The 24,773-nt window shown below is 37.8% G+C and overlaps 1 protein-coding gene across 3 annotated transcripts in view; it reads right to left on the reverse strand.

The window, feature by feature from the left end:
- Positions 1-24,773, reverse strand: part of MCCC1 (methylcrotonyl-CoA carboxylase subunit 1) — a 57,996-nt gene that overhangs the window by 30,319 nt on the left and 2,904 nt on the right. For 2 of the 3 annotated variants that reach the window (XM_058730619.1, XM_058730621.1), the window contains exons 2-9: positions 23,540-23,586; positions 21,906-22,045; positions 18,442-18,537; positions 12,822-12,943; positions 12,129-12,276; positions 11,919-12,040; positions 5,482-5,593; positions 3,629-3,710 (exon numbers count right to left, since the gene is read on the reverse strand). In XM_058730619.1, coding sequence (XP_058586602.1) covers positions 3,629-3,710; positions 5,482-5,593; positions 11,919-12,040; positions 12,129-12,276; positions 12,822-12,943; positions 18,442-18,537; positions 21,906-22,045; positions 23,540-23,586 — 869 coding nt within the window. The remainder of the gene's footprint in view (positions 1-3,628; positions 3,711-5,481; positions 5,594-11,918; positions 12,041-12,128; positions 12,277-12,821; positions 12,944-18,441; positions 18,538-21,905; positions 22,046-23,539; positions 23,587-24,773) is intronic. The other variant, XM_058730620.1, reaches the window with a different exon arrangement.

Here is a 24,773-nt window from a genome sequence, read left to right on the forward strand (position 1 = left end):
CCTAACTCATTTTATGAGGACAATATTACCTTAATAACAAAACCAGAGAAAGATTACAAAAAAACTACAAATCAAATCTCTTATAAATGTGGATGCAGTAATCCTTAACAAAATATTAGCAAATAAAATCTAACAATGTGTAAAAATAAGTATGTACAACGACCAAGTGGGATTTATCCCAGGAATGCAAGGCTGGTCCAACATTTGAAAATCAATCAAGGTAATCCATCACATCACTAAGCTAAAGAAGAACCATAAGATTATATCAATAGATGCAGAAAAGCATTTGATGAAATCCAATACCTAATTATAATAAAAACTCTCGACAAACTAGGAATAGAGAGGAACTTCCTCAATTTGATAAAGAAGATTTACAAAAACTTACAGCTAACATTATATTCAATGGTGAGAAACCAGCTTTCTCACTAAGATCAGAAATAAGGCAAGGATGCCCACTCTCACCATTCCTTTTCAACATCATACTGTAAGTCCTAGCTAATACAAAACAAGAAAAGGAAATAAAGGGTATACAGATTGTGAAGGAAAAGATGAAACTGTCTCATTACAGATGGCTTATCTATGTAGAAAATCCAAAAGAACTGACCAAAAAAATGCCTCAAACTAATAAGTGATCATATCAAGGTTACAAGATACAAGGTTAATATATAAAAGTCAATTGTTTTCCTATATATGAAGAACAAATAGAATTTGAAATTAAAAACACAGTATCATTTACACAGGCACTCCCAAAATGAAATAGGTATAAATCTAACAAAATATGTACTAGATGTATATGAGGAAACTACAAAATTCTGATGAAAGAAGTCAAGAAAGAACAAAATGGAAAAATATTCCATGTTCATTGATAAGAAGACTCAGCATCATCAAGATGTCAGTTCTCCCAACTTGTTCTATACAGACAACACAATCTCAATCAAAACCCCAGGAAGTTATTTTGTGGATATCAAAAAATTGATTCTAGTGTTTTATATGGAGAGGCAAAAAACCCAGAATAGCCAATTCAATATTGAGGGAGAATAACAAAGTTGGAGGACTGCCACTATCTGAGTTCAAGACTTACTATAAAGCTACAGTATTCAAAACAATGAAGTACTAGGGAAAGAACAAATAAATAGATCAGTGAAACAGAACACATAGCCTAGAAATAAACCTATATAAATAGAGTTAATTGATTTTTTTTTTTTTAACGTTTATTTATTTTTGAGACAGAGAGACAGAGCATGAACGGGGGAGGGTCAGAGAGAGGGAGACACAGAATCTGAAACAGGCTCCAGGCTCTGAGCTGTCAGCACAGAGCCCGACGCGGGGCTCGAACTCACAGACTGCGAGATCATGACCTGAGCCGAAGTCGGCCGCTTAACCGACTGACCACCCAGGCGCCCCTAGTCAATTGATCTTTGACAAAAGAGCGAAGGCAATGCAATGGAGCAAAGATAGTCTTTTCCAAAAATGGTGCTGGAACAACTGTACAGCTACATGCAAAAAAAATGAATCTAGACACAGACCTTATATACCCTTCACAAAAATTAACTTAAAATGGATCACAGACCTAAATTTAGAACACAAAATCATAAAATTCTTAGAAGGCAGCAGGAGAAAACCTAGATGACCTTGAGTATAGTGATGTCTTTTTAGATACAACAGCAAAGGCATGATTCATTAAAGAAATAATTGATAACGCAGGCTTCATTGAAATTAAAAACTTACGCTCTGCAAAAGATAATGTCAAAAGAATGAGAAGGTAAGCCATCAACTGAGAGAAAATACTTGCAAAAGATACTTCTGATAAAGGACTGGTATCCAAAATATACAAAGAAATCTTAAAGCTCAATAATAAAACAAACAGTCCAATTTAAAAAATGGGCAAAACACCTGAACAGACCTCAGTGAAGAAGAAACACAGATGGCAAGTAAGCATATGAAAAGATGCTCCACATCATATGTTATTAGGGAAATACAAATTAAAATGAGACACCACTACACACCTATTAAATGGAACACTGACAATACCAAATGCTAGTGAAGATGTGGAGCAACAGGAACTCTCACACATTGCTGGTGGGAATGCAAAATGGTACAGCCACTTTGGAAGAAAGTCTGGCAGCTTCTTACAAAACTAAACACATACTCTTACCATATGATCCACTGACCAAACTTTTTGGTATTTACCTAAATAAATTGAAACTGTCCACACAAAACTCTGCACACAGATTTTTATAACTGTTTTTTTTTTTTTAATTTTTTTTTTTAATGTTTATTTATTATTGAGAGACAGGGAGAGACAGAGCATGAGCATGGGAGGGGCAGAGAGAGAGGGAGACACAGAATCCAAAGGAGGCTCCAAGCTCTGAGCTGGCAGAACAGAGCCCCACGCGGGGCTCGAACTCACAAACCGCAAGATCATGACCTGAGCCGAAGTCGGACGCTCAACCGACTGAGCCACCCAGGCGCCCCTATAATTGTTTTATTTATAACTGCCAAACTTAGAAGCACCCAAGATGTCTTTCAGCAGGTGACAGGATAAATTGTGGTATATCCAGACAATGGGATATGATTCAACACTAAACAGAAATGACCAAGTCATGAAAAGATATGGAGGAAACTTAAATGCCTATTACTAAGTGAAAAAAAGCCAATCTTAGAAGGCTATAAACTGTATGGTTTCATCTATATGATATTCTGGAAAAGGCAGAACTATGGAGGCAATAGAAAGATCAGAGGTTGTCAGGAGTTAAAGACAGGGAGGGATAAAACGCAGAGCACAGAGGATACCAGAGGCATTGAAAGTACTCTATGATACTACGATGGTGGATACATGTCATTCTACATTTTTCCAAATGTAGAATGTATAACAATATCATAGAATGTACATCATCAAGAGTGAACCCTAATGTAAACTATGGATTCTAGATGATAATGACATGTCATTATAGGTTTATTCATTGTAACAAATGAATCACTGGGATGTTGATAGTTGGGGAGGCCGTGCAAGTGTGGGCATGGGGGTATGGGAACTCTCTGTACTTTTCACTCAAGTTTCCCATGAAACTAAAACTGCCCTAAAAAAATTATTTACTAATCTTAAAAAATGCAAAAGAAATCATTTTAGTGATTTTATTTTAAAATAGGATAGAAAATATCAAATAGCATTACACATAATTAGGGTTAAGTACTGTTTAGTGAATTTTTTTTTCAAATATACATGTATATAAACATAAATACTTATGTGTATATACTGGGTCTCAATGTAAACTGTATTTCTTTTTCTTTTTTTAACATTTATTTATTTTCAAGAGACAGAGAGAGACAGAGTGAGAGTGAGGGAGGGGCAGTGAGAGAGGGGAACACAGAATCTGAAGCAGGCTCCAGGCTCTGAGCTGTCAGCACAGAGCCTGATGCGGGGCTTGAACCCGCCAATGGTGATATCATGACCTGAGCTGAAGTCAGATGCTTAACCGACTGAGCCACCCAGGAGCCCCAAAACGTATTTCTTAATGTGGATATAATTTGTAAAAGTTTGAAAGCCAATGATTTAAAGTTATATGTTTCTTTTGCCTTCTGAACATAAATGTTGCTTCTCCTCTATTCAAAGTAAATCTTAGCATACCTGCTCCAACATAATTTACAGCTTTAGCAGCTCTGACTGCAGCTTCTCCAAGCTTTTTTCTTACATCAGAGTTAATACCAGGCTGTGAAAAAATATTTAAAATAAATTTTGATTAGTACTTTGCCCTACTAGAAATTTCCATTAAGATCCAATATTGCGTTTCTAGGTATCAAACATTGAAGCGAATGAGGATAAATAGTTAATGTTATACATTTCATCAAGAAATACATCCCATACCATAGTCAATTGTCCCTATACCAGACTTTAATGGTTCTGTGAGTAATTTCTATGAACTGCAGATATTATTCAGCAGAATGACTTACTTATCTCCTTATCTACATTACTTTCAGGACTATATTCCTGCTTCAAATTACATGCACCAATATGAAAACTCTGAGTGATCTCTATTTTGTTTAAAGATGACAGAGCAATCTGGGCCACGTGCCCAACAATTATCTTAGAATAATGGTAAACCTTGATATTCCAAGTTAATAAGACAGGTTCACAAAAAGAACTGTAGGTTAAAAAGTAGGCAAAGGTTTCAACATTTTAAAATAGACATATATTTAAGCTATTATCGTTTGAAAAAAAAAGCTTTACTGAAATTATTATTGACATTTACCTCAAACCATACAATGTACTCTACAACAAAAATTAAAATTTGAAAACAGTGTGAGACTGTTTAAACAAACTGATTAAACAGAAACCTCAGATCCTGACCTTCTAGAAGTACCTACTGAAAAGGAAACATGTATAAAACCTTGGGCAAGAGAAAAGCCTCTGGACAATAGCAGGCTCAAAAGAAATGCAAATCGAAGAAGAGGTAACAACAAATCAATCAAGAGGCAGGGTCAAAGAAATGCAAACAATTGATTCCAAGGGGGCAAAAGTTGCCAAAGAGGAGCAAATCTCTCTCCTCTATAAGAAACCTCTAAGGCATATATTAGAGGACTAATATATTTTAGGAACATCTGAAATAGCAGTTAAGATAAAGAATCTTCTTCATAAAAAATACATTCAATGAACCAGGCCAATCCATTCCTCAAACGTTCCCATTAAATTTAAAATCTACATGGAAACATTATGCAGTTGCTCACTGTAAGTCAGACACAGATCTTCCTCAATTTATAGTATGGTTATGTTGGATAAACCCATCATAAGTTAAAAATATCAGAAGTTGAAAATGCATTTAATACACGTAACCTACCAAACATCATAACTTAACCTAGTCTACTTTAAATATGCTCAGAACGCTCACATTAGCTTACAGCCGGGCAGAATCATCTGAAGTAAAAATTACTCTATAATAAAGGGTAGAGTATCTCATGTTATTTGTTGAATACTGAGTACTGAGTGTAAGAACTAGCATGGATAAGAATAATTTTAAGTATATTAGTCCTTTACCCTCATGACAGTGTGGCTAACTGGGAGCTGTGGTTTGCAGCCACTGTCGAGCATCACAAGACAGCATCACACCACATTATCACTAGCCCAGGAAAAGATGAAAATTCAAAATTTGAAGTATGATGTCTACTAAGTATGTATCACTTTTGCACCAGTGTAAAGTAAAAAAGTTCTAAGTTGAATCACCATAAGTCAGGCACAGTCTGTACTTGGATCAGAGTAGATTTTCCTAGATACCATCCAGAAGAATCACGGCCCTGTTGTGCGCCCTCTCTATGGTAGCCCAAGAATATCAATTCCCTCCTCATCCTCAATGCTGCAGTGGGGACTTACCATTATATTACCACTGGGAAGCAGTTATTCAGACACTAACTTCACAGATTTCTGATGTGAAAATCAGAGCGATTGAGGTTTATGTTACAGAGAAGCTGTCTTTACAAGGTCCTTACCCCTGGGGCTTCCTCAATGATCTTCTGATGTCTCCTCTGTATACTACAATCTCTTTCAAACAAGTATACAGCATTGCCATGGTAGTCACCAAACACCTGGACTTCTACGTGCCTATTTAAAAACACAATGAAAAAGTTTCCATTTGTAGAATAAACATTCTAGAAAAAAATTTATGTATATGAAGTGATTAGGAAATGAGACAGAAAACATAGGAGACTATATTTATGACCTCAGAGTAGGGGCAAATCACAAGTACAAACTGTCAAGGAAAACACTGATAAATCCTACCTCAAAATTACAAATTATAGACACATTTCATACTCACGTTCAAAAAGCCAATGAAAACATTTTTATGATCAGGGAATTTTTAGTTTTTGTTTCTTTTAAATTTTTTTTTTTAATGTTTATTTATTTTTGAGACAGAGAGTGTAAGCAAGGGAGGGGCAGAGAGATAGGGAGACACAGAATCTGAAGCAAGTTCCAGGCTCTGAGCTGTCAGCACAGAGCCTGACACGGGGCTCAAACTCTTGGATCACAAGATCATGACGTGAGCCAAAGTCAGATGCTTAACAGACTGAGCCACCCAGGCACCCCAATCAGGGGATTTTTAAAAATCACCTCTTATGGTCAGACTTTATAAACTAAGGCAGACTAAAAACTACAATGGCTCATCCGTAAAAAGGTTAAGAAATAAAGTAATATAGATGATTAATTAAAAAAAAAAGACCATTATATCATAAAAACAAAAAAGGCACTTTAAAGTGGAGTCTAACATAGTAAAATTTTGAGAAATCATATTAAAAGTAAATGCAGGGGCGCCTGGGTGGCTCAGTCAGTTAAGCATACTTTGATTTTGGCCCAGGTCACGATCTCATGGTTGTGAGATCAAGCCCCATGTCACGCGCTGACAGTGCGGAGCCTGCTTAGGATTCTGTCTCTCCTGTTCTCTCTCTGCCCCCAACCCCTGCTCATTCTCTCTCTCTCAATAAATAAACTTAAAAAAAAGAGTAGATGTACATAACACTATGGAAAATAAGCATAAACAGACCATTTGGTGAACATGAAAGCACTCTTCTCAGTAGCTTTATTTTGATATGTTCACTCTGTAGTTCACCTCAAATATTCACCACCATGATGTAGAAATGAGTGATCAGCAAGTGCTTTTCCTGTTTTTAAAAATAAAAATTGTCAAAAAGAAAAAAAAAAAAACAGGAAAGTTCTCGTAAATGTACTGTTTTAGCACAATAGCTCATTTCTGTTCCTTTTTGTTCACCACATGAAGCCACTTCATTAAACCACTTAGAAGAATTTAGTTTCTTGATATACCATTTCTACCGAATGTTCGATTTAAAATTTTCCAAATTGTCCCACACATTCTCTTGACAAAATAATAGGAGGTGATTTCTTGTTTTTGGATCTGCCTTCTTGAGTTTTCCTCCCCCTTTCATTTACCTTTAAGTTATCATCACCAAACAATCTCTTGCTATTACTGCTCTGGACAAACTGTTGTCTGTGAGATCAATTAGGAAAAGAAAAATAAGGATTTTATTTGACCTTCACTCATTCCTTCTCTAACGCTCTTCCTTTCTTTATGGAGATCCAAATTTCTGATCTGTATCATTTTCCTTCTCTCTGAAGAACTTCTCTTATCATTTCTTACAAGTCAAGTTTTGTTTGTCTGAGGAAGTCTCTCTCTTTCCCTCATGTTTGAAGGACAGTTTCACTGGACACAGAATTCTATATTAGGGTTTTTTTTTTTCTTTCAACGCTTTATAAATATTTCACTCCACCTTATTCTTGCTTAAGCCTGGTATACTTATCCTTGTTTCTCTATAGGTAAGGGGTTCTTACCCCTTGTGTTTTTTTCCAAGATTTTCTATTTGTCTTTGGTTTCCTGCAGTCTGAATAGTATTCAAAAATGTTTTGATATTTATCCTGCTTGGTATCCTCTGAGCTTCCTGGTGCTATGGTTTGGTTTTTGGGACATTAGAAAATTTGGTAATTTTGGAACATTTCTGGTCATTATCACTGCAAATATTTCTCTTGGTTTCTTTCTTCCCCTTGTAGTGTTCAAATAATACACTTTACTTCTTTTAAAATTGTCCCACAGTCATTAGACATTATGTTCTGTTTGTTTTCATTCTTATTTCTCTTTGCATTTCTATTTGGGAAGTTTCCACTGACATATGTTCAAGGTCGCTGATTCTTTCCTCAGCTGTGTCCAGTCTACTAAGGAGTCCATCAAATGCATTCTTATTTCTGTTCCAGTGTTTTTGATTCCTAGCATTTTCTTTTGACTTTTCTCTTAGAATGTCTGTCTCTCTGCTTACAGTTCCCAAATGTTCTTGCATGTGGTCTGCTCAGTCCATTAGAGCCCTTAACATATTAATCAGTTACTTTAACCTCTATATCTGATAATTCCAGAATTTGTGGTTCTGGTGTTTGCTTTGTCTCCTCGCACCGTGCTTTTTCTTGCCTTTTAGCATGCCTTGTAATTTTTTTTTGTTAAAAGCCATACATGAGGTATCACATAATGATAAATAAAGCAAACAGACTTTTAATGTAAGGTTTAATGTTAACCTAGCTAGGAGACTGGGTTTAATGTCTGTAGTAGCTGTAGGTACCAAAGGCTTGTATCCTCTAGGGTCCTTGTTTTGTTTTGTTTCTCCTGTTGTCTTTGACTATGAACTCTTCTTAAATAGAGCCTGTGCCTTGCAGTTCTTACCCCATTATTATACTGGGGCCCTGGTGACATGGTAGAAGGGCGCAGGGGAGAGAAAACATTCTGTAATCTAATCATTAAACCTCAGGATTTTATTTTATATCTATCTATCTATCTATCTATCTATCTATCTATCTATCTTAATCTCAGTCTTTTAGTGGGCCTGTATCCTTGTATACTACAGGCGTCTATGCTCATGAACACACCATCCTCTTTTTTTCTTTCTTTCCTTCTTTCTTTCTTTTTCTTTGTATCTATCTATCTATCTATCTATCTATCTATCTATCTATCTATCTATCTATCTATCTTTAGAGTAATCTGTACACCCAACATGAAACCTGAACTCACGACCCCAAGATCAAGAGTCCCACGCTTCACTTACTGAGCCAGTCAGGAGCCCCTGAGAAGTGTTTCTTAGCATTTTTTCTTTCTTTACATAAAATAGGAAAGCTGGAAAGGGGTGAGAGTTGGCTAACTGCCCTTCTCACAGGATAGAAAAGGTGCTGGTAAAATTTCCCCTGCAGAGCTGGCCTTTGTTAGGGAGAACAGATCACTCTGGGCCTATTTCAAATGGTTACAATTCTCCTCTCTCTGTCCCCAAGCAGGAGGGAATTTTTCCTGGATTCTCACTGTGAGAACCTGGTGGTGTTCTTGAAGGGAAAACTCATGAAAATTCAGGGTTCCCCTAACACTGGACCTTGAATATTTCTCACTATCAAGCTAGTCAACACCCAGACTCCAGTAAGTTACCAAAATCCCCACAGAAGTGTTCCTATCAGTTTATGGGTGCAGTGGCTTCTGCTCTGGGCAAGCGGACCTTGGCTGTGATTCGCTGTATTCATGCGCCATCCAGATTTCAGGGTGGTGGTCTGCCCTGCGGCCCCAGCTCTCTGATGCGTCTAAAATTCACTGACTCTCATTTTGTTCAGATTTTTACTTGCTTTTCGGATGCGGGTGACAACTTCCAAACTCTTTACGTGTTGGAATCGAGTGGTTTGCTTTTCAAATTCCAACTGTAAAATTTTACTTCTATTGACACTCCCTTTTCTTTTAGCTGCTTCCGGGAAAGAGGCACTGTAGCAAGGACTCCAGGTTTTGAAAGGAACACACACCAGTAGCACAACGCAGCTTTTTTCCGAGTTCTCAGAAGTTGCAAATACTTATTCCTTTTGCTGCTTATAAGAGAAACTAATTGAGGATCTGTGTTCTGTTATGATTTCTGTAGTCTTCGGATCGCTTTTGTTATTTTCCTTTTTCTAACTAATCCTTTGCTGTGCTGCTTTATCTAACGTAGAGATCCTGCAGCACAGTGTGTAAGAACCAGGAGGCGCACCAAATCTCAGCTGTTCCAATTCAGCCACTGCTGGGATCTGGCTACATAGAGACAGCTGGAGTCAACCAAGAACGCCTTGGTATTTTCTAAGAGTTCTATAGTTTTTATTTTCCTAACTGCATTTTTAACCCATCTAGAATATATATTGAATATAAAATGAGAAAGGAACCTGATTTCTTTTTTATCTTCCAAAATAGTACACTTTGAAGATTGTTTTCTATCCCAGCCTTTCAGATAAGCTCAACAGTTCTGAGCAGATTTATAAAACATCTTGATATCTACTTTCCTCAGTTATAAGCACCACCTTGACAATCTTCCGGTACTCCATTAACTCAACAGCTAATTATTTAGTAATTAATTAATCAATTACTATAATTAATTGTTATATAGTAAAATAGTATAATTACCATGACATTAAAATATTACTAGAAAATTCAGAATAAATATATACAGAAATACTATTACTCATATTAGGAGAATGAGATTATGACTGACTTTGTTTTCTATCATCTGTATTTTCCATGTTTGTAATGTGGAAATTTATACTTGTTTATAATAATATATATAATAATATAATAAGTATAAATATAGTAATATTTATATTACTTCTATATTATAAAAAAATATTATTATTGATGCCTGTCATGAAGAAAGTAGCATGCCAGGTGATATATAGGGGAAAACAAAAAGGAACATACTACCACGTCGTTGATTCCCAAGAGCTTCCAAGCTATTGGGGAAACAAATTACAATGTGAGGTAATATACAGCTAACATTTCACATGCAAAGAATTTACATCTTGGAAAAATGTTATTGAGTTATGGTCACTGGAATAGCTAGCTGATGGCTCCACGGCAATTCTAACTCAAGAGCATGCCAATTTGGATAGTCAGCCTATTCTCCTTTGAAATGTATTGTGAAAGGGAGCCCTCAGTTGACCCTGGAATTTCCTCCAGTTTTGCCTCACTTTCCACTAAGGTGGAAATATGACGCACTCTCCTAATCAACTGGCCTATTTTAAAATTCACTTTTGTTTTTACTATCAAACTCTAAATGAATTTAGCTTAGCATGCCATGCTCAGGGTCAATTCGAAGTTTTGTAGCACTTGAAACAAAAACAATTTGGGGGCCATCTTTAAGAAGAATACAAAATTAGGTATAAGATCTTAGAAGAGGCTCAGACAAGGGAAGGGCCTGAAGCTTCAGGGTATATTACCTTCAAGGTAAATCCCTCTCCTTTCACATAGTTCCCAAGTGAATTATTCTTTATAGAGTCACTTAACCAACAGGTTTTATATACATATATATAATTACCACAAAATCTATGAAACGAGAAGCTTTTATAGTCAGTATCTTATTTTAAGCAATACATGTGAAAGTAAAATCCCAGAAAATAAAAAAATTAGAAATTCACGTGGCATTTGTTATAGCAGTACCTAGAGAAGCAGTTTAGTGCAGTGTCTTAGAGTATGAATTCTGAATTCAAATCCCAGCTTCACCACTTCCCAACTGGGAGACCTCAAGCAAGTCATATGACCACTCTGTTCCTCAGTGTCCTCACCTGCAAAATAGGAATAGGCCTACCCACAGGATTGTTGCAGGAATTAGATCAGAATTAGGACGGTAAGATTATGGTAAGTGAAATATAAGGGTGAGGTGTTAGTATTATCACTTACAATTCAATTTAGGTATCTATTTCTGAAAATCTCAATGGATGCTTATAGAGTTCTGTAAGATAAAACTTAATTTTTTATAAGAATTAAAAAAAAAATTTTAATGTTTATTTTTGAGAGACAGAGAGACAGAGAGAGAAGCAGAGAGAGGGAGACACAGAATCCAAAGCAGGCTCCAGGCTCTGAGCTGTCAGCAAAGAACCCTACGCGGGACTCGAACTCACAAACCATGAGATCATGACCTGAGCCGAAGTTGGACACTTAACCGAGTGAGTCACCCAGGTGCCCCCCCTTTTTTTTATTTTGAATAAAACCCTAAGTTCCATCAATAAGAAATTGACTGAATAAATTAATGGTACATCAATATCATGGAACTATTAATCCTAATAAAAAGAATAAGGTAGACCTATATTTACTGACAGAAAGATGGCTATGATGTAATATTAGCATGTAATACTATGTAAGATTCTACTCACTGCACTTCTGTATGTAGTTTGTACTCTGTGAGTATATGCATGTGTATTTCTATTCACTTAGAAAATACCTGGAGGGATGCATACCATACTACACTAAGTGGTTACATCAGGGGGTGGGATTGGGGAATTTAATGTACTTATGTACTACTAGAACTTTACATTTTATATAGTTTGCCTACATTTCTTTTAGTTTAATTTTAAAAATCTGATTCAGAAAAAAAGCCAAACCCACCTTGGCGTGTCCACAAACTTCTCAATCAGCATAGCATCATCATTGAAAGACTTCTTAGCTTCTCTCCGTGCTGATTCTAACTGCTCTTGAAATTCTTCTTCAGATCTAACGATCCTCATTCCCTAAGAGGGCAAGATAGTTAAGACTGCAAACTAAATAAAACAGAGAAGACTATCCTGAAATGAAAAACATGAGCACGCACAATCTTACTTTTCCTCCTCCACCACGGACAGCTTTAATCATGACAGGATAACCTATTCTCCCCGCATGCTCCCTCAGACACCGATCCGACTGGTCCTCTCCATGATATCCCTCCACAACAGGCACTCCCGCAGCAGCCATTATGGATTTGGATGTGCTTTCGAATAAAAAAGAGGAGGTGCCTTAATTCTGCGAATTATTTCATACAAGAGAAGAACAAAACAGCTCAATCTACAAAATACAAGGGAACTTTTTAAATAAAATATCCCAGAGGTAAAAAAAAAAAAAAAAAGACTGCAGTCTGAGACAACAAATATTAACACAAATATTAAAATATTAGTTTTCTTGTGATAACTAGGAATCCAGTTTTTTATGTGATAGTTCATCCCACCTTGTTTTTAATTCCCCAAACTTGGGGGAGAGGGGAAAGTGGGTGATGGGCATGGAGGAGGGCACTCGTTGGGATGAACACTGGGTGTTGTATGGAAACCAATTTGACAATATATTAAAAAAAAAAAAATTCCCCAAACTAATCCAGATATTGATTAGAAACGCTAATGAATTGAACATTTCTGTAACTCACTGGAGTGGCAGATAAACCACATAAGCCTATAACAACAACCATGGATTACCATATCTATTATAGATAGACCATTTCAATTGACCTTCCTATGGTTATATTTAAAAGATGTAAACTCATACCTCTTTATACCCATGTCTCTAATTGCAGATGAAGGAGGACCTATAAAAATAATTCCTTCTTGTTTGCAGAGTTCGGCAAATTCCATGTTTTCTGAAAGAAAACCATATCCTGGATGGATAGCCTAGAAGTGAGAATGGAAGGACAAACTTAGCACTGTGATGCAGGTGACGTCATATTTCTGAGGAAGCCTCTCCCTACACTGGTGATAGGTACACTATGGGTACTATCAAGATCTGTTTCCAAAGACATATCTGAAACGTTCATACTAAAGTTCTGAAGACTTACCTGAACCAGAAAAATCTATACTTCTTTTTACTGTGGTAATATATACACAACATAAAATTTACCATTTTAACCACTTTTAAGCGTACAGTTCATTGGCATTAATGGACATTCATAATGCTGTGCAACCATCACCACTATCCATTTCCAGAATGTTGCCATCACCCAAACGGAGACTCTGTACCCATTAAATATTAATTCCACAGTCCCTGATTACCTCTATTTTACTTTCTGTCTCTGTGAATACCCAATCAAGGCACCTAATATAAATGGAATTGTACAATATTTCTTTTTGTGTACAGCTTATTTCATTTAGCATTATGTTTTCAAGTTCTTCCATGTTGTTGCATGTGTCAGAATTCCATTCCTTTTCATGGCTGGATAATATTACTGCATATTCCACAGTTTTTTTTACACATTCATCTTTTGATGGACGTGTGGATTGTTTCCACCTTTTGCTTTTGTGACTAACACTGCTATGAACATTAGTGTACAAGTACCTGTTTGAGTCGCTGCTTTAAATTCTTTTAGGTATTTAAGTGAAATTGTTGGATCATATAGAAGAATCTGTATTTTATTTTTTACATGCTTTTAAAAATTTGTTTATTTTGAGAGAGTGTGAGCACGAGCAGGGGAGGGGCAGACAGAGAATCCCAAGCAGGCTCTGCACTGTCAATTCGTGGGGCTTGAACCCATGAAACACAAGATCATGACCCAAGCCAAAATCAAGAGTCGGATGCTTAACCGACTAAGCCACCCCAGGTGCTCCCCAAATCGGTATTTTAATTATACTGCTATTAGGATAGAATGTCAATTGAATATTTGCAAGCAGGAGTAAAGGCCGGGGGGGGGGGGGGGGGGGAGGGTGTTGTTCACTCTGTCTCCATACAAAGCTGGCCTGGAATTGAAACCATGGTACCCAAAAGCTGAAAGGAACACACTAGCACAATAATACCTTGTTTATCTTCAGGTCACTATCTGCCAATGTCACCTTTCCAGAAAAAAAGCTAAGAAGCAAACAAAAAGTCATATATTAAAGTCTACATACACTTTAGTGAACAAGGACCTCCTTATATGTTAACCTAGTCACTTAAAACTTACTCAGAATTTTAAGAAATTTATCTGGTTTTCTAGCCCACAGAACAGGAAAATTAGTACCCGAAGAACAGTATGATTCCTAAGAGCAAACATACTGACAGCAAAAAGGGAGAATACAGAGGAAAGCAAAAAGCAGAATAGGCTTACATGATTCAGTGAGGGATAAAGCAACTTCTTCTCTAACCTCAACAGCCCCGAAGGCATTTTTGTTCTTCAAAAATAATAAGTATATATAATAATTATAACCAAGAGGATGTAAGAAGAAAAAAGCACAGCCAACACTACTTCAAAACAGATAAATTCAAAGAATAGTTATGTTTCAAAATTAAAGGGGTGCCCTTCAGATATCTGGGAAAGTCACATGAACAGAAAAACCCAAATCTTAGTGACAGCAAACAACAAAATCCTAGATAATAAAATGCTAGACAATCACATTTTAATGTCAGTTTGATGTCTTTTTTTTAAATGTTTATATTTATTTTTTTAGAGAGAAAAAGAGAGAGTACACACGTGCACACATACGAGCAGGGAGGGGCAGAGAGAGAGGGAGAAAGAGACTCCTGAGCAGGCGCCATGCTTTAAGTGCACTCGGACTCGGGGCTTGAACTCATGAACCGAACCGTGAGATCATGACCTGAGCCAAAATGAAGAGTCAGTTAAGTAACTGACTAAGCCACCCAGGTGCCCCCCAAGTTGGAAGTCTTTTAAACCAAAGTTCAATTTTAGTAATTTTATATAAATATCAAATATTATTTATTTGAGGCAAAGTGAAACAGGTCTACCTCCCAGTCCTCCTTGGTTTTTTAGCAGCTTTTTGTTTTTAGGCACGTTTTACAATACACAGCATTCACTCATGTATAGTTTGATGAATTTAACAAATTTATACAACTGTACAACTATTACTACAATCCAGTTTTAGAACACTTATATCACTTGAAAAAGTTCCTCTGTGCTTCTATGCATTATTGATTAATCCCTGTTCCCAGAACCAAGCAATTACTGACCTGTTTTTTGATCTCTTAGAATTTTGCCATTTTTAAGAAATCTCATATAAATGGAACCACATAGTACGTAGTCTTATGTGTCTGGCTTCTTTAACTTAGCCTAATGTTCTGTGGTTCAGCCTTGTTGTATGCATCATAGTTCATTTCTTTTTATAAATCTTTTTACATTTGTTTACGCACTGAATGGATATCCCACATTTTGTTTATCATTCATTTTTTCTCTTGGGTAAATACCCCGGAGCACAAGCAATTGTTGGGTCAAAATATGGTAAATATACGCTTAACTTCTTAAAAAACAGCCAGTTTTCTAAAGTGGCTGTACTATTTTGAGTTTCCACCAGCAATGTATGATGGTTCTAAGTTTCTCCATATCCCTGTCAACATGAGGTATTATCAGTCTTTTTGATTTTAGCCTTTCTATTGTGTATGCAGTAATACTGCATTCTTCTTATTTTATTTTTTTTTGTGATACTGCATTCTTAAAACATCTTCATTGACATGTAATTAATATGCCATAAACTTAGCCAATCCAATGATTTTTATTACTATTCAGAATTGTGCAATCATTACCATAGTCTGTTACTAAGATCTAATAATGTAACTTTTCATTACCCTAAAAAGAAACTCCATGCCTGTTAGCAGTTATCTTCCATTCCTTACATATGTCCAGGCCTATGGAGCCACTAATCCACTTTGTTTCTAGAGATCTGCTTATTTTGGACATTCCATATAAATGGAATCACATAATACATACAGTCTTCAGTGACTGGCTTCTTTCACTGAACACAACATTTTCAAGGTTCATACATTTTTTAGCATGTATCAGCACATCACTCCTTTTCATTGGTGATTTTAGGTTTATCTTTTTGCATATAAATATCCAATTGTTCCAGCACAATCTGTTGAAAAGACTATATTTTCCACTGAATTACTTTACCGCCTTTGTTAAAAAATGAATTGACCATATATGTGTGAGTTTATTTGGGGAGTTCCTATGTGGCTGCACTGACTATATTTACTCTTCTGATAGCATACTGTCTTGGTTACTGTAGCTTTATAATGCATTCTGAAATCTGAGAGTCTACAAATTTATTGTCTTTTCAAGATTCTTTTAACTATATACTAGACCTTTGGGCTATTTTAGGACCAGCTTGTCAATATCGACCAAAAAAAAGCCAACTGGGATTTTGATAAAGGCTGCCTTAAATTTACAGACCAATCTGGAAAGAACTGCCATTGTAACATATTGATTCTTCCAATGATACATCTATCCATTTATTTAGAACTTCTTTTCTTGCAGCAACATGTTATAGTTTTCATACATAGGTCTTCAACTGATTTTGCTAACTGATTTTTACTAATGTTATTGTGAATATAACTGTTTCCTTAATTTCATTTTCAAGGTGAGGTGTTGCTAGCCTCCTTTCTTTTGAACAGATACTTAATTCAAGAGAACTCTGATGAACTAGATAAATATTCTTTCTCTATAACTAAAAAGAAAGGCAGCTGTTTCCTTACAAAAATAAAGTCCAACCACACATTATGGGAATGGCCTCAAGAAGTTTTAGCTGATTTATATTAAGAACAATTTAATATATCCAGATCACAGAATTCTTGAGCATTTGAATATATCGGAAAGGAAAACTCAACAACACTACTGTAACCAGGGAGCTAATTTCTCTAGCCATCAGGTATGTATGTATTTAGCCGCCAATTCACTCTAGTGGATCACAGGATTGTAAGCCTGTTAACGTCGTTCATTCCATAGTACTAACATGCCTTTACCAGTAAAGATACAAACTGTTGTCTCCTACCCTTAAATCTCTGCCAAAATAATTTATTCCATGCTTTTAGTTTGTAACCTTTCTGCTGCGCTTGTTCAAACGTATGTACAGATCCAAAGTTGTTGCTGTTGGCTCTATCTTCAAGCAGAAATGAGATATGTTCTTCCCATGGTGGAGAGAACAAGTCATACTCTTTATTTTTTTCACTTATTTTTGTTTAACGTTTATTTATTTTGAGAGAGAGAGCAAATGGGAGAGGGGCAGAGAGAGAGAGAGAGGGGGAGACATAGAATCCCAAGCAGGCTCTGCACCATCAGTGCAGAGCCCGATGTAGGGCTTGAACTCACAAACCGTGAGATAATGACCTGAGCCAAAATGAAGAGTTGGATGCCTAGCCAACTGAGTCACCCCGGCACCCCTCATTTATTATTTTTTTAATAGGCTCCACACCCAGTGTGGTGCCCAATGTGGGGCTTGAACTCACGACCCCGAGATCAAGACCTGAGCTGAGATTAAGAGTTGGATGCTTAACCGAGTAAGCCACCCAGGTGTCTGAAGCCTGAAATTTCTGAGTAAATACTACCTTCCCTTTTCTCAAAATGCAGGGCAACGAAGTTCTACTGCTCAGCCTCGTCTGATATAGGGCTAGAAGTCAGGAGACTCTTGTTTAATCCTGTCTTATTCAATGATAAATTTTGCTTTCAAAGCACCTGGGGAGCTTAATAAAAATGCAAAGTATGCATAAAAATATAAACTACAGTGGCTTGGGGTGAGGCCTAAGAGTCTGCATTTCTACAGCGTTCCCAAACAATGCCATGGAACATGCTCTGATTAGCGAGACTAGATGATTTTGGATATCATGTAACCTTCTGTGCATTAGATTTTACATTTGTAAAATGGAGGTAATAATACTATGTCATATATGTTCAAACACGTGATAAACATATGAAGTGCTATTTGTTATAGTGCTTGCATTCCTAAGGAAATATATAAAGTCCATGTATTAGTATCATCTCTGTACATTCCTAGGGGTTTTTTACTCCAAGAGATAACTAAAAAGTTTAGAAACAAACATATTTTAAGTACCTGCGTGTATAAATTAATGCCTAAGTTATTCAGTCTAGGAACTGATTCTAAAGAACAGAACACTGGGGTGCCTGGGTGGCTCAGTTGGTTAAGCGTCCGACTCTTGATTTCAGCTCAGGTAATGATCTCACTGTTGGTGAGTTTGAGCCCTGCATGGGGCTTTGTGCTGACAGCTGTGGAGCCTGCTTGGGATTCTCTCCACGCCCCCCTCCCTGCCCCTCCCTCACTCACGCTCTCTCTCTCAAAATAAAATAAATAAACTTTAGGGAAAAAAAAAAAAAGTGAACCGGATGCAGTGTTTATCAGCCCCACCTTTGCCCCCATCCATCCCGCCAGTCTAAGCCAGACCGGCATGATCTTATTACCTGAGCAGCAGAGATCTTGGCCACTTGAATGATTTTCTCCATAGAAAGGTAGCTCTGCTGGGAGGGAGCGGGGCCAATAGAATATGCTTCATCTGCCTGTTGAGGAATATTACATGCTTACACGGCTAGCACACACTAGTACACGACAGAACTGCTTCAGGGTCATCTGATTATTATAAATAAAAAGGGTGGCTCCCCAAGAACAATGCAAGAAATAAGAAACAGAAGGACCAGCTCATGTCTATGTTATAAAAATAAGCCAGTTTGGAATCTTTGCAAGAAGAGGATAACCAAACTTGATTTTTATGTATAAACTAAACACTAGATAGAGTGAAATAAAATGTCTTTAGGATAAAAAGCAATAGGCATTAACCACAGTATCATCATTAGTAACAATAATAACTTTAAATGTATCTAATGCCAAAACCTTGCCAATTTGCCAAGAGACAAAACATAGGACATTGTATACAGCAAGAAATAAAATTATGAAGTTTACTGAAGTTTATATAATTATTTAGGCAGGATGATAATGCTCTTTCTATCCATTTGTGAACTCCTTTATACCATCCTTTAAAACTTTCACATAATCACCGCATCCCTTGAAGCAGACAAGACAGAAAACATCATTCATTTATTCAAAGACTTACTGAGTGCCGACCATGTGCCATGCTTTGAGGTGGGAGCTGCCTGTACAAGAGTAAACAATGTCCCTGTCTAGAGGGAGACAGACATCAAACACACATTCATATATTTAATGACAACTGTGAGAAAGGTCATGAAGGAAAAACAAAGGACACAATGCAGGTGAAGAGGAAGACTGATCAGGCCTAAGGGTGCTCAAAGAAAGACTGGGAAGGAAGATCAGCGGCTCCTCCAGGATGACCAGGGCTTGGCCAGACAAATGGGTGTAGGATGTGGAGTTGAGAACAGGAATGGAGATGGGGGCAAGCCTCCCAAACAGAGCAAACAACATATATGAAGGTCCTGGGGTGGGAAGAAACTTGGCCCATTTGAGGGACTGACAGAGAAGCTTGGGTGGCTGGAGCCCAGTGGCTCCAAGGGGTCAGGGACCAGAGGTGTCTGGACAGACCAGGGAGCACAGATTTCAGAGGGCCTCACGGGAGGTTAAAGCTTTGGATTTTCTCCTAAGGTAACACATAATGAGGTTTTTTTGGTTGTCATTTTTTGTTTCTAAACCTTAATTCCACAAAACACAAATCCATTCTCCTTCTTAAAAACGTGAATAGGGGCACCTGGGTGGCTCAGTCAGTTGGGCATCAGACTTTGGCTCAGGTCATGATCTCGCGGTACAGGAGTTCGAGCCCCACATTGAGCTCTGTGCTAACAGCTCAGAGCCTGGAGCCTGCTTCGGATTCTGTGTCTCCCTCTCTCTCTGCCCCTCCCCTACTTTCTCTCTTTCTCTTTCTCTCTCTCTTCATCTCTAAAAAAAAAAAATTAAAATAATGTGAATAATAATACAAAGGCAAAGGAGTCTTTTGGCACCACCTTCTCCCTCACTTCAAACCTCCTCCAGATAAAACCACTATGATCTCTGGGACATATTTTTTCCATATCCATATTCCTATTTATTTATATATATTTACATAAACACATACAGTTTTAGTTTTTGTTTTTAGTTTTTACACAAACAGGATCAAACTCCTGCAATTGTTGTTTTCATTAACAGTAGGTCTTGGGAGCTCTTTCCTTGCTAGTGCACATACATCTACCTCATTTTTTATAACAATGGCATAATGTTCCACAGTATGGAGGCACCAAAGTTCATTTAATCACGTACATCTGAACAGACATTTAGGTCATAATGGCAAAAAACTGGATGCTAGCAGCATTCCTATACATGCCTCTGCTTGCACATGCATGTGAACATGTCTCTGGACAGAGATCTAGAGGTATGTTTGCAAGGCTGGGTGAAGGCTGGTTGATCATCCCTTGAACTGGTGTCACCAACACACATCTCCATCAATGTACCAATTTCTAACCACATTAACCAACACTGAATATTATCCGTCTTTTAATTCTTGCTAGTCCGGTAGATGATAAAAAGGCTTAAGTTATTTAAAGCAGAGGAGTAAGATCAAAAATCTGATTTTCGGCAATCAGTCTGGATGAAACATAGAACATACCGTGGGAGAGGTCAAGATGAAAGTAGGGAGACCACTTAGGAGGCTACCACATCGGGCCGGTGGGGGTGATGCCAGCTACGACTTAAGGTACTGGTGGCAGAGGGCAGAAAGAAGCGGAAAGAAGTGTTTGGGAAACAGAATAAACAGCACTTGGTGACTGTCTAGATGGGGAAGGGGAAGGATGTAGAGTGGCAGGAAGACAGAAGATGTTCAAATACTCCCAGATCTCTGGCATTATAGTTTTTAGGGGCAATGGTGGTGTCATCTGCTGAGTGAGGGAAGTGTGCAGGAAAAGCAGCTTCACCACAGATCAAAGTCATGAGTTCCACGTCAGGCATATTAGTTTGGTACCTGTCGCATATCCACGTGGAGACGTCAAGTGGGCAGCTGGGTATACCTGTATCACACTCAAAATGAAGTCTGGGCTAGAAACAGAAATTCGGAAGTGTTTAGCAAAGCCATGGGAGCAGACGAAGTAGAGTGACAGAATACAGTGCGAAAAGAAGATGGAAGATCCTTGAAAAGGTAAGAGGAGGACTCCAGAGCACAGGAAGACAAGTGGCCTTGAACGGGACAAGGGCAGACACAGATGCAGTGAAGAGATTCTGCGGCAGGAAGCACAGTTCTGCTTTCCCTGTGAATCAAGATCGTCTGCTGAGAATAGGTGGGTGGAGGGAGAGTCAGCAGCTAGAATGGCACAAAGCAGGCTTGAGATGGTCAACACACAGAATGAGAGAGAAAAGTGCCCAGAGAGCGGAGGCTGGTTGCCATGAATTTGTCGCTGCTCAATCTTCCTGTGGGCCGGTAGTTGAATTCACCCATGGTTGGCTCTGTCTGGTAAACAATAGCTAGTAACAACTGGTAGCACTTACAGACCTCAGGGAAATGGGATCCTTTCAGTTATAATTTTATAGTTAAGCCAAGGCTCAGAAACATCAGATGACTTGTCAAAGATCCCCTGGCCAGTATGTGGTAGTTGCTAAGACTGGGATCTGGATCCTTCTTGTACATCAGGGACCTGGATATGTGCCACTCAAAGTATGATCTGTGGCCACATTCTGTGAACTGTTTTAACCAACCCTTGATAAGACAGGACCTTGCTGGTAAGTCAACTAAACACAGCAAAACACACTGTTCAGTTCAACTGGTGTTACGTTTGGAAAATGTATCCCAACAGGGATAATTAGTGAGCAGTTTGAACTTACCCACTTATGTCCTATTAACACTAGCAAACATAAAATGTCAACATAAAGGAGTAAAATACCAACATAATAAACAAATACAATCACAAAATTTGACTTTCGGTTTTTAACAACATACCATGTCTACATGCATGGAATTCTTGTCGGCCTCACTATAAACAGCCACGGACTGTATTCCCATTTTTTTGGCTGTTCGTATCACCCTGCAGGCAATTTCTCCTCTGTTTGCAATGAGGACCTTGGCAATGTTTTGTCCTGCTTAAAACACCATGAAAATCATACACAAATGTTACTGGAGAACAAAGAATGAGAAAGCAAAATAAAGATTCCATTATATTAATCAGCTGATAAACATTTGTTTTGGTAAAATTAACATAAAAGAGTCTCAAATAGTCATTTTAACTAATATTAGTGCATTTCCTCTCACTGAAATTCAAGATACCCTTTTCTAAAAAAATGTCTATTTACTTTGAGAGAGAGAAAGAGAGAGAGGAGAGGAAGGATTCCAAGCAGGCTCCACACTGTCAGCGCACAGTCTGATGCGGGGCTCAAAGTCACAAACTGTGAGATCATGACCTGAGCCAAACTCAAGAGCCAGATGCTTAACCGACTAAGCCACCCAAATGCCCCTGAAACCCAAGATACCCTCATTAACATAAACTCTTATATTATTCAGCTTTTTCGACTTTAAAATGAAAAGATGCTTTGATATGCCAAAGGTCAAATTACAATAGCCCCAAAAAACCCCTCATAGTTAATAATAATTAGTCTTTAGTAAGTACTTTTTATGCCGCAGGTCCTGTGCTAAAGACTCAATCTGGATTTAAATCCTCACAATAATCCTATGGAGTAGATACTATTATTGTTACATAAATTTTAAAGATAAAGGAATTACAATTAAAAGAGATACTACTTTCCTGAAATTATGCTCATTTTGTCCTGAAAGTATACTGGCTAAAAGAAATAGCAGGTCCAGGATTTGAACCCAGGTTAGGTTCACCTCAGAATCTGAACTTGCAGTCACTCAACTCCATTGCCTCTATCCCTCTGCACGCAAACACAGGGACGTATGGCTCTCTTGCATGAACACTGAGTGCCACACCAGGGCACTGGTATCCGTGCCACAGGACATGTTACTGTGTTAATATGTAAAATGCACTTCCGTATCACACATGAAATAAATGCTCCTGGGCAGTTTATAATGGCTATTATTCTAAAACAAATAAGGTTTTCTATAACTTAAAACAATGTTTTCCTATGGGGATCTATGGAGTCTGAGTTGTCACAGGTCACAGGAGCTGCTGGGATGAAGTATGCATGCGTGTGTTGTGGGGAGGAAGCTGCACCCAATCAACCGTGTCTACACTTTCACACGTTTTATCGTTGGGAATTCCGCGTAAAATTTTATTTGAAAAAATGTCTGCCACTTATCAGAACGGTTTTAAAGCACTGATTTAGACCATCAGAGTTATGCCTTTCCAATTCATGGCACTGAACGGGATCAGACAGACGGAAGTAGCGACATAAATGTAAATGTTTCCAATTATTTCTGTATATATTGTAGACTCAACAATGGGAGATTTGACATAAAAGAGGTGGAAACCATGGCTCAATACGTACTAAGAAAATGATCATGAAAATCCCAAATTTCAAAAATATATGAGCACTAATTCTATATATACAAATTAAGGAATTAAGCATTTCCCTCTCTTAGTTCATAATCTGCAAAGCCAAAGCAAATCAAGAACGTACCTGCGGTTGTTGAATACTTCATGGTTCTCTGCCTCCAAGTCCATCTCCTAGCAAATGAATCCAAATGGAATAATAATTAAACAGGATATACAAGATCAGTCATTGTCGTTTCAAAAGAATCAAAAATTTTTTAAATGTTTACTTTAGAGAGAGAGAGAATGTGTGTGTGTCAGAGTGCATAGGGGAAAGGGCAGTGAGAGAGAGAGACACGGAATCTGAAACAGGCTCCAGGCTCCACGCTCTGAGCTGTCAGCACAGAGCCTGACACAGGGCTTGAACTCACCAGCTGTGAGATCATGACCTGAGGTGAAGTCGGAGGCTTCAGGCGCCCCTCAGTCATTATATGATTAATTCAAAACCTGAAACCAAGTCTAGATGTGACCTTAGCTAAGCCTGAAGCCTACAAAGTGACTTAATAAGACTTTCTTTGAGGGAAGAAAATTACTCTAGAAACCGGAAGTTACAGTTTTGGCCGTTCTCTCTGGCACTGTGTGTCCTTGAATGGATCACCTAACCTGCTTGCTCCAGAGGCTGGCAAATGGCCACAGAGTCACAATTAGAAAGCCAAGGTACTTCAAGATCATACAGTTCAGCTTTTTCAAACTCTTTCGACTCAAGTAAAATTGTATCTGACTTCACAAGTTGGTACACACACAAAACAGAATTTTCGTGACAGAACATTTTCTCTGTGTTTTGATACTTTCTGTTCTATTCCACTTTATTAAATAAAATATGCTGGTCAAACAACAGTTTGAAAAATACCAATCTTCTTCAACCCCTGATAATTAAGGTTTGAACAATTAAGCCCAGAGAAGTAAAGAGAAGGAGCTGATCAAGGGCAGCAGAAAGACTGCTGGCTGTGGGGCCAGAAGAGCCCCCACTGACCAGCTGCTGGTGACACCAGGCAAGTCATTTTACATCAGTGTTTCTCCAGTCTTTTTTCATTATGGCCCCCTAATGCAAAAACATAAATACTAAGATTTTGTAGGAGCGGTCGAGCCTTGGAGTAACTATGGTAACATCTAAGATTTTTTCACTCTCAAGACCCAGTTTTCACTTTACAACTCAGACTTCAGTGTCCTCACACAGGACGGGAGACACCAAGAGATACTTCTCAGTTTTCAAAGTAGACAACTTAAGCTGAATCCTTGTATTAATAAGAAATGGAGAATCAGGGAGGCTAAGTGACTTGTCTGAGGTGTCTTAACTAGGTAGAAGTTTACTAAGGTCTAAA

The sequence above is a fragment of the Neofelis nebulosa genome, chromosome 5, assembly GCF_028018385.1.
Source record: "Neofelis nebulosa isolate mNeoNeb1 chromosome 5, mNeoNeb1.pri, whole genome shotgun sequence".
Taxonomy (NCBI): Eukaryota; Metazoa; Chordata; class Mammalia; order Carnivora; family Felidae; genus Neofelis; species Neofelis nebulosa.